At 48.4% G+C, this 13,793-nt stretch overlaps 1 protein-coding gene across 5 annotated transcripts in view; it reads right to left on the bottom strand.

The window, feature by feature from the left end:
* LOC117520257 (serine/threonine-protein phosphatase 2A 55 kDa regulatory subunit B beta isoform) overlaps positions 1-13,793 on the bottom strand; it is a 178,496-nt gene that overhangs the window by 27,973 nt on the left and 136,730 nt on the right. For all 5 annotated transcript variants that reach the window (XM_034181573.1, XM_034181572.1, XM_034181570.1 and 2 more), the window contains exons 5-6: positions 9,517-9,694; positions 9,130-9,294 (exon numbers count right to left, since the gene is read on the bottom strand). In XM_034181573.1, the coding sequence (XP_034037464.1) occupies positions 9,130-9,294; positions 9,517-9,694 (343 nt within the window). The remainder of the gene's footprint in view (positions 1-9,129; positions 9,295-9,516; positions 9,695-13,793) is intronic.

Below are 13,793 nucleotides of genomic sequence, written 5' to 3'. Positions count from 1 at the left end.
CAGGATTAGCACCATCTTGGATTCATTAAGATTTAGTAAATTAGTGCTCATCCATGATACAACCTCACTCAAACAATCAAATAATGCCTGCACTGAGTCATTGCCTAACGACCTTAGTCGATCTGGACATCGTCAGCAAAGCAATGAAAAGAAATTTGATATTTTTGAAAAACCACACCAAGGAGCAACATATACAAAAGAAAAAGAATAGGGCCTAGGATGGAGCCTTGAGGGACTCCACAGGTCAATGGGGCCACATCTGAAGGAAAGTGACCCAACTACACAGAAAAGGTCTGCTCTGTAAGGTAGCCAGCTGAGGGCAGAGCCAGCACTGCTCGAGACAATACAGCAAGATCGTGTGGTCCACTGTGTCAAAGGCAGCTGACAGGTCTAAAAGCATCAATACGGCAGGACGACCTGTCGGCAGCTAAAATCAAATCATTAAAAATCTCACCAGGGCAGTTTTGGTGCTATGTCTGGGTTTGAAGCCAGACTGAAAGTTTTCATGGATGTTGTGCTGGGCTAAAACAACTGCAGCTGGATGTACACCGCTCTCTCTAAAACCTTGGATAAAAAAGGGAAGCTGAGATATGGGCCTAACATTTAAAAAGATGGAGGGATCAAGATTTTTCATTTTGATTAAAGGTTTCACCACAGCATGTTTAAGGGCTAGAGAGACACAGCCTGAGCTAAGATTGATACTGATCAGCGAGATGAGGTGGAATGGTGTCTAGGGGACAGTTTGTAGGATGCAGATGGTTAATTACATCAGAGAGTTCAACTGACATAAAGTCTTTAATAATTTCAGGAAAATGAGTTGGCTTTGAGTTTAGACATTCTCAAACAAAACATTCATTCATTCATCTTCTATCGCTTAGTCCAATTAAGGGTCGCGGGGGGATGGAGCCTATCCCAGCAGTCATAGCGCGCGAGGCGGGGTACACCCAGGGCAGGACGCCACTCTGTCGCAGGGCCACAAATAGACAAACACAGACACACCCACACACACACACACCTACGGACAATTTAAAGATTCCAATCCACCTAACCCGCATGTCTTTGGATGTGCGAGGAAACCAGAGCACCCGGAGGAAACCCACGCAAACTTGGGGAGAACATGCAAACTCCACACAGAAAGGCCACGGGACTTGAACCCATGACCTTCTCGCTGTGAGGCAACAGTGCTAACCACTAAGTCACCGCCATGCCCTCAAACAAAACAATGATGATAAAATACCAATATTTAGGTAAACATAAGATTTTATTTCAAGCTGTTGTATTAAAAGCTGACAGGGACATGGATCCATCAATCAAATCCTCTGTTAGTCTACTGCAAAAGAAGCACTGAGAAGCAACAAAGCCACATTTTGCCCAGTGGTGATCTTGTGCCTTCAGGAATGCATAATCCTAAAATTGTGTTGGAACACATTTTACTTGCTATAATGGAAGCTTTCAGCAGATGTTCATATGTCACCATTTGATTGAGAAATTATGAATACTTCTTCCAGTGTGTCGGGACCATTTTTAAGTATCTAAGAAACTTGTGACTTGGCTGTTGTTTCAAATAGAAATGACCTGCTGTTTGCCTCACCCCCATTTACTTCCATTTAATGAGTATCTTACTGCTTCTCTCCCCCAGACCATAGGAGTGTGTTGCACCGTGAACATTGTGTCTCAGTATGCATATTTCACAGAGGAAACAGGAATTCAAATAGAAATAGGTTACACAAGTGAAAAACAAGATCTTTTAAACCTACATTTTATTAATACCAAGATAGTTGTTGGGAAAGTGTCGGTACACGGACCCACAACAGGGGGCGCAAAGGAACGGACAATGGAGTAGGTCAAATAACAACACTTTACTGTTGTGAATGTGCACAACAAATACAACAGATTACAACAATAGATCAGAATCAATTCACAAAGGTGTCGTGTGGGCAGGCTCAAAGATAGGAGACACCTGTCCAAAGCAGAACCGGAACCACACGATTTCCTCCGCCACCAGACCCCGGGAATACTGGAGCCGCCAAGTCCCGAATTCCCAGGTGGCCACTGCCTCCGCGTGTCGGACCTGGTACTGCTGGCGAGGAACAAAAACACAATTAAAGGTGGGCGCGTTTGCACCCAGTAATCCGCACGGCAGGAAAGCTACCTCCACCTCTCGTTGGAAAAAAGGTCTGTTATCACTCACAAAAATCACAAAAGGTTACTGTCAAGCAGTCAGCTGAGAATATTACCTTCCAGGTAGAACGATATCTCGGCAAAGAGGTGGAGACGTCGTCCTGCTGATGTATCCCTGCTGATTGGTAACAGCTGTTGCAGGTGATGCGTGACAGCTGTCACCCTGGCTGCTCCTGTGAGGCGGCTGCGCCCTCTGGTGCCTGGAGCCCGCACTCCAGGCAGGGCGCCCTCTGGTGGTGGGCCAGCAGTACCTCCTCTTCTGGCGGCCCACACAACAGGACCCCCCCCTCAACGGGCGCCTCCTGGCGCCCGACCAGGCTTGTCCGGGTGGCGGCGGTAGAAATCGGCCAGGAGGGCCGGGTCCAGGATGAAGCTCCTCTTCACCCAGGAGCGTTGTTCGGGGCCGTACCCCTCCCAGTCCACCAAATACTGGAAGCCCCGGCCCATCCTATGGACATCCAAAAGCCGGCGTACAGTCCAAGCCGGCTCGCCATCGATGATCCGGGCAGGAGGCGGCGCCGGACCCGGAGTACAGAGAGGTGAGGAGTGATGAGGTTTAATCCGGGACACATGAAACACAGGATGGATCCGCAGTGAGGCCGGCAGCCGAAGCCTCACTGCGGCTGGACTGATGACCTTCAGGATCTTGAATAGGCCGATGTAACGGTCCTGTAACTTGGGGGAGTCCACTTGGAGGGGGATGTCCTTTGTGGATAACCACACCTCCTGCCCAGGCCGATACGCAGGGGCCGGGGTCCGCCGACGGTCTGCATGGGCTTTTGACCTTGTCCGGGCCTTTAGCAAAGCAGAACGGGCGGCACGCCACACCCGACGGCACTTCCGCAGGTGGGCCTGGACCGAGGGCACACCGACCTCTCCCTCAACCACCGGAAACAACGGGGGCTGATACCCAGACATACCTCAAAAGGGGAGAGGCCGGTGGCTGAAGACACCTGGCTGTTATGGGCATACTCGATCCAGGCCAAATGGGTACTCCAGGCCGCCGGGTGTGCGGCAGTCACGCAGCGCAAGGCCTGCTCCACCTCCTGGTTTACCCGTTCTGCTTGCCCGTTGGTCTGAGGGTGGTACCCGGACGAGAGACTCACCGTGGCCCCCAGTTCCCGGCAGAAGCTCCTCCAGACTTGCGAGGAGAACTGGGGACCGTGATCGGAGACGATGTCTGTTGGAATCCCATGCAGCCGGACGACGTGGTGGACCAGGAGTTCCGCTGTCTCCTGGGCTGTTGGGAGCTTCGGGAGGGCCACGAAGTGGGCCGCCTTGGAGAATCGGTCCACTATCGTGAGGATGGTGGTGTTACCCTGGGACGGCAGGAGGCCCGTGACAAAATCCAGGCCGATGTGGGACCAGGGGCGATGAGGCACGGGCAGCGGCTGGAGTAAACCTGATGCCCGGTGATGGTCAGCCTTGCCCCTGGCGCAGGTGGTGCAGGCCTGGATATAATCCCGGACGTCGGCCTCTAGGGACGCCCACCAGAAGCGCTGCCGGACAACTGCCACGGTTCTTCGCACCCCTGGATGACAGGAGAGCTTGGAGCCGTGACAGAAGTCCAGGACTGCAGCCCTAGCTTCTGGTGGGACGTATAGTTTGTTCTTCGGCCCAGTTCCGGGGTCCGGGCTTCGTGCCAGGGCCTCCCGGACGGTTCTCTCTACATCCCAGGTGAGGGTGGCCACGATAGTGGACTCCAGGATGATGGGTTCCGGTGGATCCGACAACTCCGCTTTGACTTCATCTTCATGTACCCGGGACAAGGCATCCGATCTCTGGTTCTTGGTCCCGGGACGGTAGGTGATCCGTAAGTCAAAACGGCCGAAGAACAGTGACCAGCAGGCTTGCCTGGGGTTCAGCCGCTTGGCGGTCCTGATATACTCCAGGTTCCGGTGGTCAGTGAAAACCGTGAATGGCACGGACGTTCCCTCCAACAGATGTCTCCACTCTTCAAGAGCCTCTTTCACTGCAAGGAGTTCTCGATTGCCGACGTCATAGTTCCGTTCGGCCGGGGTCAACCTGCGGGAAAAATAGGCACACGGGTGAAGGACCTTATCGGTCTTCCGGCTCTTGAAAGCACGGCTCCTATCCCTGAGTCCGAGGCGTCCACTTCAACCACTAACTGGTGACTAGGATCGGGCTGCACCAGAACGGGTGCAGACGAGAAGCGCCGTTTCAACTCCTTGAACGCGGCATCGCAACGATCCGACCAGGTGAAGGGGACTTTTGGTGAGGTCAGGGCTGTCAGGGGGCTAACTACCTGACTGTAGCCCTTAATGAACCTCCTGTAGAAATTTGCAAAGCCGAGGAACTGTTGCAGCTTCCTACGGCTAGTGGGTTGGGGCCAGTCTCTCACCGCCGCAACCTTGGCCGGATCAGGAGCGATGGAGTTGGGGGAGATGATAAACCCCAGGAAGGACAAAGATGTGCGGTGAAACTCACACTTCTCGCCCTTCACAAACAGCCGGTTCTCCAACAACCGCTGCAGGACCTGACGTACATGCCGGACATGAGTCTCAGGATCCGGAGAAAAGATGAGTATATCGTCTAGATATACGAAGACGAATCGGTGCAGGAAATCCCGCAAGACATCATTAACCAATGCTTGGAACGTCGAGGGGGCGTTTGTGAGGCCGAACGGCATGACCAGGTACTCAAAGTGACCTAATGGGGTGTTGAATGCCGTCTTCCATTCGTCTCCCTTCCGGATCCGAACCAGGCGATACGCATTTCTAAGATCCAGCTTAGTAAAGATTTTGGCTCCATGCAGGGGGGTGAACACAGAATCTAATAATGGCAACGGGTATCGGTTGCGAACCGTAATCTCATTCAGCCCCCTGTAATCAATACATGGACGAAGTCCGCCATCTTTCTTGCCCACAAAAAAGAAACCTGCCCCCATCGGGGAGGTGGAGTTCCGGATCAGCCCGGCAGCTAATGAGTCCCGGATGTAGGTCTCCATTGATTCGCGCTAAGGTCGTGAGAGGTTGTACAGCCTGCTGGACGGGAACTCAGCGCCTGGAACCAAATCAATGGCACAATCGTACGGACGGTGCGGGGGAAGGGTGAGTGCCAGATCCTTGCTGAAGACATCAGCAAGATTGTGGTACTCAACCAGCACTGCCGTCAGATTGGGAGGGACTTTGACCTCCTCCTTAGCCTGGAAACCGGGAGGAACCGAGGATCCTAAACACACCCGATGGCAGGTTTTGCTCCACTGAACCACCACCCCAGACGGCCAATCGATCCAGGGATTGTGCTTTAACATCCATGGGATGCCCAAAATCACGCGGGAGGTAGAAGAAGTTACAAAAAACTCAATCTCCTCCCGGTGGTTTCCAGACACCACCAGAGTTACTGGTTGTGTCTTGTGTGTGAGTAAAGGGAGGAGGGTGCCATCTAGTGCCCGCACCTGCAATGGCGAAGGAAGCGCCACCAGAGGGAGCCCTACCTCCTTTGCCCATCTGCTGTCTAGCAGATTCCCTTCTGACCCCGTGTCCACCAGTGCTCGGGCTTGAAGGGTTAAATCCCCGCTCAGGATTGTGACTAGGAGTCGTGTGGCAATTTGTGTGTGTCTCACTTGAATGTCTTGACCCCCCCTTAGCCCAGTCTCTAAGGGTGAGTGTTGACGTTTTGGCCGTTTGGGGCAGTCTCTCTGTGTGTGCTCTGTTGAGCTGCAGAGAAAACACTCTCCACGGATCAGCCTCCCCATTTTGGCCCTGTGCGTTTCCCTAACAACGTCACCAGGGGGAGCTGTTGCCCCACAAAGCGCTGCGGCTGTGGAGCGTGGGGAGGGCGGCCCCTTTTCGAACCCGGAAGGGAGAGGGGCGGCGCGTATCCGGTCACGTCCTTCGCCTCGCTCCCGACGGCGTTCCTCTAACCGATTGTCTAATCGTATAACGAGATCAATAAGCCCGTCTAAATCCCGCGGTTCGTCCTTGGCCACCAGGAGCTCCTTCAGGACCAACGACAGTCCGTTTACGAAGGCGGCACGGAGGGCAGTGTTATTCCAGCCGGACCTCGCAGCCGCGATGCGGAAGTCGACTGCATAAACGGCTGCGCTCCGGCGCCCCTGTCTCATTGACAGCAGCACGGCTGAAGCGGTCTCTCCTCTATTTGGGTGATCGAACACTGTTCTGAACTCCCTCACAAACCCATCATATATCAGAAGGAGCCGTGAATTTTGCTCCCAAAGCGCTGTAGCCCAAGCGCGTGCCTTGCCGCGAAGCAGATTAATGACATAAGCTATCTTACTAGCATCAGTCGCGTACATGACGGGACGTTGTGCGAAGACGAGCGAACACTGCATAAGAAAGTCCGCGCACGTCTCCACACAACCTCCGTACGGCTCTGGAGGGCTTATGTATGCTTCCGGGGAAGGTGGGAGGGGTCGTTGAACGACCTGTGGAACGTCACTGTTACGCACAGGGTCGACAGGAGGGAGAGCCGCAGCAGCGCCCTGAGGGCGCGCTTCCACCTGCGCGGCGAGAGCCTCCACCCTGGAGGACGTTCTGCTCGGTCATTAAATCCAACCGAGCCGTGAAAGCGGTGAGGATCCGCTGCAACTCACCGATCATTCCTCCTGTGGACGCCTGTGCGCCCTGTTCTTCCATTGGCCGTTCAACAGCCGGTTGACGCCCCTCGGGATCCATGACGCTGGCCGAGATATCCTGTTGGGAAAGTGTCGGTACACGGACCCACAACAGGGGGCGCAAAGGAACGGACAATGGAGTAGGTCAATAACAACACTTACTGTTGTGAATGTGCACAACAAATACAACAGATTACAACAATAGATCAGAATCAATTCACAAAGGTGTCGTGTGGGCAGGCTCGAGATAGGAGACACCTGTCCAAAGCAGACCGGAACCACACGATTTCCTCCGCCACCAGACCCCGGGAATACTGGAGCCGCCAAGTCCCGAATTCCCAGGTGGCCACTGCCTCCGCGTGTCGGACCTGGTACTGCTGGCGAGGAACAAAAACACAATTAAAGGTGGGCGCGTTTGCACCCAGTAATCCGCACGGCAGGAAAGCTACCTCCACCTCTCGTTGGAAAAAAGGTCTGTTATCACTCACAAAAATCACAAAAGGTTACTGTCAAGCAGTCAGCTGAGAATATTACCTTCCAGGTAGAATGATATCTCGGCAAAGAGGTGGAGACGTCGTCCTGCTGATGTATCCCTGATGATTGGTAACAGCTGTTGCAGGTGATGCGTGACAGCTGTCACCCTGGCTGCTCCTGTGAGGCGGCTGCGCCCTCTGGTGCCTGGAGCCCGCACTCCAGGCAGGGCGCCCTCTGGTGGTGGGCCAGCAGTACCTCCTCTTCTGGCGGCCCACACAACAATAGTTTCTATGTGCACAATCAGAACTATGGGCTCGAAACACTGATTGCATTTAACTGTTAATGAATTATTAATTTGTTTACCCCTTTAAGGATAATTTAGAGTTATATTATATATGAGTTACTATATATATTATAGAGTTACTTTATATATGCTTCCCTTAGGCAGTATTATTAGACGGTATTGCTTAAATTTTCATGTTACGCAGATAGTACCCAGCTTTATCTATCCATGAAGCCAGAGGACACACACCAATTAGCTAAACTGCAGGATTGTCTTACAGACATAAAGACATGGATGACCTCTAATTTCCTGCTTTTAAACTCAGATAAAACTGAAGTTATTGTACTTGGCCCCACAAATCTTAGAAACATGGTGTCTAACCAGATCCTTACTCTGGATGGCATTACCCTGACCTCTAGTAATACTGTGAGAAATCTTGGAGTCATTTTTGATCAGGATATGTCATTCAAGCGCATATTAAACAAATATGTAGGACTGCTTTTTTGCATTTACGCAATATCTCTAAAATCAGAAAGGTCTTGTCTCAGAGTGATGCTGAAAACTAATTCATGCATTTATTTCCTCTAGGCTGGACTATTGTAATTCATTATTATCAGGTTGTCCTAAAAGTTCCCTAAAAAGCCTTCAGTTAATTCAAAATGCTGCAGCTAGAGTGCTGACGGGGACTAGAAGGAGAGAGCATATCTCACCCATATTGGCCTCTCTTCATTGGCTTCCTGTTAATTCTAGAATAGAATTTAAAATTCTTCTTCTTACTTATAAGGTTTTGAATAATCAGGTCCCATCTTATCTTAGGGACCTCGTAGTACCATATCACCCCAATAGAGCGCTTCGCTCTCAGACTGCAGGCTTACTTGTAGTTCCTAGGGTTTGTAAGGTAGAATGGGAGGCAGAGCCTTCAGCTTTCAGGCTCCTCTCCTGTGGAACCAGCTCCCAATTCAGATCAGGGAGACAGACACCCCTCTCTACTTTTAAGATTAGGCTTAAAACTTTCCTTTTTGCTAAAGCTTATAGTTAGGGCTGGATCAGGTGACCCTGAACCATCCCTTAGTTATGCTGCTATAGACGTAGACTGCTGGGGGGTTCCCATGATGCACTGTTTCTTTCTCTTTTTGCTCTGTATGCACCACTCTGCATTTAATCATTAGTGATCGATCTCTGCTCCCCTCCACAGCATATCTTTTCCTGGTTCTCTCCCTCAGCCCCAACCAGTCCCAGCAGAAGACTGCCCCTCCCTGAGCCTGGTTCTGCTGGAGGTTTCTTCCTGTTAAAAGGGAGTTTTTCCTTCCCACTGTAGCCAAGTGCTTGCTCACAGGGGGTCGTTTTGACCGTTGGGGTTTTACATCATTATTGTATGGCCTTGCCTTGCAGTGTGGAGCGCCTTGGGGCGGCTGTTTGTTGTGATTTGGCGCTATATAAAAAAAATAATTGATTGATTGATATTATCTCAACTTCTCACCCTTTAGTGTTCTTTTAAAGGTAATAACACTGTTGTATATCAGCAGTAAACATAACAGACAAGTACTTACTAGTAGCCTTTTTTCCCCACAGCATGCACTCTATTATTACTCACATTTGCAGTGTTTGTCACAAAGTGCCGCCTGTCTCATGTCACAGAGGCGTATCGAGCCCTTACTGCTGCTGTACGCAAATGTGTGACACTGCTGGGGGTGAAACTCTGCTGAGGTGATCACTTCTGTTAGCTCCTCCATGTTAGTTGGTTTGATGTCCACAATATCTGAGAAACAGACTCTAAGGAAGAATGGAAAAACACTGCAGGCCCATATGAGGTATAGGAGGTCACTGTAGTGTGCTCAGAAAGTTTGAGCTTCAACCTGTAACCTGTTTCACCAAATATCATGCATCTTCACATGCTGTTGCACAGTTCTTTCAATTGCAATTTTTATCATGTCAAGGTTTGAGGTGTTTTGACATAGATGAGATAAAAGTCAGAGGATACTAAAGCTGCGGTCCGTGATCTCTAGGTTCCAAAGGTTCACCCTGAGGTCATCAGTGGAGATGAAAGTCTGAAGGTCTGAGTTGACCGATATCGAGTTGATGTGGTACGTGTGGGCATTGCTGAATACGCGCCTGGGTGTAGCCTCCACCATCAAGTCCATAGGCTGCAGCACTGGCACCTAATAGTGAAGAAGATTTGGAGGAAAAGTGTAAGGAAAAATGAATAGCAAATGAGAGAAATCAGCAAGGAAAAGATTTTGATGTGCTTTTTTAAAACTGGTACAATTCTATGAACTCTGAAGACTGTTTCTGAGCAATTTTCTGAGACATGTACATACATGTACATACATGTACTCGAGCAGATGCAGGTGGTCCTTAAGAGGCAAAAAGTAACTGAACTGAGCAACCGGCTGCTCATCTCTTTCATGATCAGGTGCATGTTAATCCGAGAACAGTTGGAGCAATCTAATAAAAATGCTTTAATTAACACTCAAATAAATTAGGTTGATCTAAGCAGTAACAAGCAATATTTATGACGACCTGTTAATTTCTTTTGTACAAACTAATTCATTTGAGTGTTACCAATTCAACAATTTAAATAGTTGTCTTTTTTCCAGTGTATTTCATTTACAAGTATGCAGATAAAACATTAAGCATTGATTTAGAGTCACACAATCTGTAGTTGCAAACTGATGCTAATTGTCAGTCTTCTTTCTCTCTATTTTTCCTACCCAGGTGGTAAAAATGGACTGCATTTATATAGCACTTTTCCATCTGAATCAGACGCTCAAAGCGCTTTACAATTATGCCTTACATTCACCCCGATATCAGGGTGCTGCCATACAAGGCGCTCACTACACACTGGGAGCAATAGGGGATTAAAGGCCTTGCCCAAGGGCCCTTAGTGATTTTCCAGTCAGGCGGACTGAAAACATCTTTAATCATTAGGATCATAAAATCCCAGCTGGTGATGTCTCCACCACCATGGCATCAAAATCATTTTGATCATCACAAACTTAAATGCCTGGAAATGTGGGTGTCCCAGTTTGGCTTTCCCCGGAACACTGTAAGATGATTTCTGATAGATCAGATCATCTTTCAGAAACATAGTTTCAATGCTGCTTTCCACTTTGTTGGCCTTGTCAAAATGTGAGTGAGGTCAAATGAAAGCTATACTGCAGCAGACTGGCGTTGCAGGGAGGTGGAGGTGTGTGTTACATGTGTTATGAATTTATTGTTGGTGTGGGCTTGGACTGTTTTAGCGTCGATCAAAATTAAGATTTGGCTGTTCCCAAGACGACTTTCAAATTTCAGCATAGGCCCTGCATGGCATTCTTAAGTCTGGGAATGGCTACTCTATCTATTCACCTCTAAAATACCCTTTTACGAGGGCTGTCAATAAAGTAACGGTCCTTTTTATTTTTTTCAAAAACTATATGGATTTCATTCATATGTTTTTACGTCAGACATGCTTGAACCCTCGTGCGCATGCGTGAGTTTTTCCACGCCTGTCGGTGACGTCATTCGCCTGTGAGCACTCCTTGTGGGAGGAGTCGTCCAGCCCCTCGTCGGAATTCCTTTGTCTGAGAAGTTGCTGAGAGACTGGCGCGTTGTTTGATCAAAATTTTTTCTAAACCTGTGAGACACATCGAAGTGGACACGGTTCGAAAAATTAAGCTGGTTTTCAGTGAAAATTTTAACAGCTGATGAGAGATTTTGAGGTGATTCTGTCGCTTTAAGGACTTTTCACGGTGCGAGACGTCGTGCAGCGCTCTCAGGCGGCGTCATCAGCCTGTTCAAGCTGAAAACCTCCACATTTCAGGTTTCTATTGATCCAGGACGTCGTGAGAGAACAGAGAAGTTTCAGAAGAAGTCGGTTTCAGCATTTTATCCGGATATTCCACTGTTAAAGGAGATTTTTTTAATGAAAGACGTGTGGACGGATCCGCGCGTCGGGACGCAGCCGACGCGGTGCGGCAGCACAGGAAAAACACCTCCGTGTTGATAACCATTTGTAAAATCCAGGCGGCTTTTGATGGCTTTCAGTGGAGTGAGTATATGAGAAATTGTTTAACAGGCAGGACATGTTCCAACTTGTCCTTAAGGCTTTCAACAGAGGTGTTTTTCCTGTGGCGGAGCATCACGGCGGCTGCGTCCCGACGCGCGGACCCGTCCGCACGTCTTTCATTAAAAAATCTCCTTTAACAGTGGAATATCCGGATAAAATGCTGAAACCGACTTCTTCTGAAATTTCTCTGTTCTCTCACGACGTCCTGGATCAATAGAGCCTGAAATGTGGAGGTTTTCAGCTTGAACAGGCTGATGACGCCGCCTGAGAGCGCTGCGCGACGTCTCGCACCGTGAAAAGTCCTTAAAGCGACAGAATCACCTCAAAATCTCTCATCAGCCGTTAAAATTTTCACTGAAAACCAGCTTAATTTTTCGAACCGTGTCCACTTCGATGTGTCTCACAGGTTTAGAAAAAATTTTGATCAAACAACGCGCCAGTCTCTCAGCAACTTCTCAGACAAAGGAATTCCGACGAGGGGCTGGATGACTCCTCCCACAAGGAGTGCTCACAGGCGAATGACGTCACCGACAGGCGTGGAAAAACTCACGCATGCGCACGAGGGTTCAAGCATGTCTGACGTAAAAACATATGAATGAAATCCATATAGTTTTTGAAAAAAATAAAAGGACCGTAACTTTATTGACAGCCCTCGTATGTCTAGTTCTTCCTCTATATGTCTATCTTATCACTTGCTTACTGACACAAACCACCTCAACATGCTCTCCTGTACTTTCTTTGGCATTCCTTCTTGTGTTCTCAAGCTTTATAACACCAACACATCCTTCTCAGCACTGTTATATCCAAATTTGTCTGCGCCCCCCCCCACCCCTCCTTTCACTGTGCATGTCAGTCATTGCTGGTCTTACTACTACTGTCTTATGAAGTTGGCCTTTAACCCCAAAACACAACATACCCACCATGAGGTCAAAAAGATAAGGGCTGCAAGAAGATCCCTACTGCAGTTCTACTCTCGCTGGAATCTTGTCTGTTACGCCAACACTGCTTCTAACCCAGGTCACCTGTCCCAAGAACGGGTTCTGAACAATCCTTACATTCTTCTCTGGCACTCCTTAAATACCTCTAAATCTCAGAACATAGCACCCTATCTTCATCCTTCTATATGCAAGCCTTTGCTTTTTTCATTGTGCTGCAAAATGAGCATTTCTCTGTGCAAACATCTACATCGCTTCCTCCTCTACCTGTCAATGAAAAGAAAGATAGAAAAAATGAAACAACCAAAGAAAGAAGAAGAAAGAAGAACAAAGAAGCTACCTATTCTCTCTCAGCTCAGGAGAGGAGGGTTCATTCTAGGATGGCTGATCATACCAGTGGGATCCACTGATCCCGAAAGTCCACTGATATACAGAAGTAGCCCTTGAGATATTTTAATCTACTGATTTGATACTAATAAACCTTGGTGTGTCTCACATCATTTGCCCATATCTGTTGGCACCCTACCTGTGAAACTGTTGACACTAAGCACTTATTTACTACAATGTTAAATTGCAGTACACAAAATATCAGAAGAACAGAACAATGGATGACCTACAAAACAGCAAGGACTTACATAATGAGGCTAAATCAGGACAAGATTCAAAAAGCGAAAAAACAAAACAAAACAAAAAAAAAAAAACAAGAGATGATTCAATGTGATGAAGTGGCATTAAACTGAGGGAGACTGTGGTATTCATAAAAAAGCTGTTGATAGATTTTGCAGTTATTCTATATCCAAGCTACATTAATTCAATATATCATAGAATTTACACTATGTGCAACTGGACGCCGAAGACTGGGGCATTGTGTTTATTTCTGCGGGCCTCCCTAGAAAGTTTAAATTGTAAAAAGTGAATGTCAAGCTTTTCTGAATTTGGGATGTAATCTTTTTGTGTTTGACATGAGTGCTGTTTGGTAGGTTTTGAAAAGAAACTACATCATGTTGCAACACAACTTTAAAGCTTTGTTTTCTCAGTTGTTTGTCATTGCGCATGCATCTTTACAAGAGGTCATCAAATATGGCCATCGAGTACTGCGAAGGCTTTTTGTCTATCCGTCCATATGTCTGCCTGTCTGTGCTCAGCATAAGTCCAGTCCTATTACTGCCAGGGTCTTCAAATTGACAAGGAACGTTCTTGGGACACAGACCTTGGACAAGTTCAAAGATGGCTTGACCTATTCTAAGAGGTACCATGGCATGTAAAAGTTTGGGC

Source organism: Thalassophryne amazonica, chromosome 11 (assembly GCF_902500255.1).
Source record: "Thalassophryne amazonica chromosome 11, fThaAma1.1, whole genome shotgun sequence".
Classification (NCBI taxonomy): domain Eukaryota; kingdom Metazoa; phylum Chordata; class Actinopteri; order Batrachoidiformes; family Batrachoididae; genus Thalassophryne; species Thalassophryne amazonica.
This window is presented reverse-complemented; position numbering and strand designations above follow the sequence as displayed.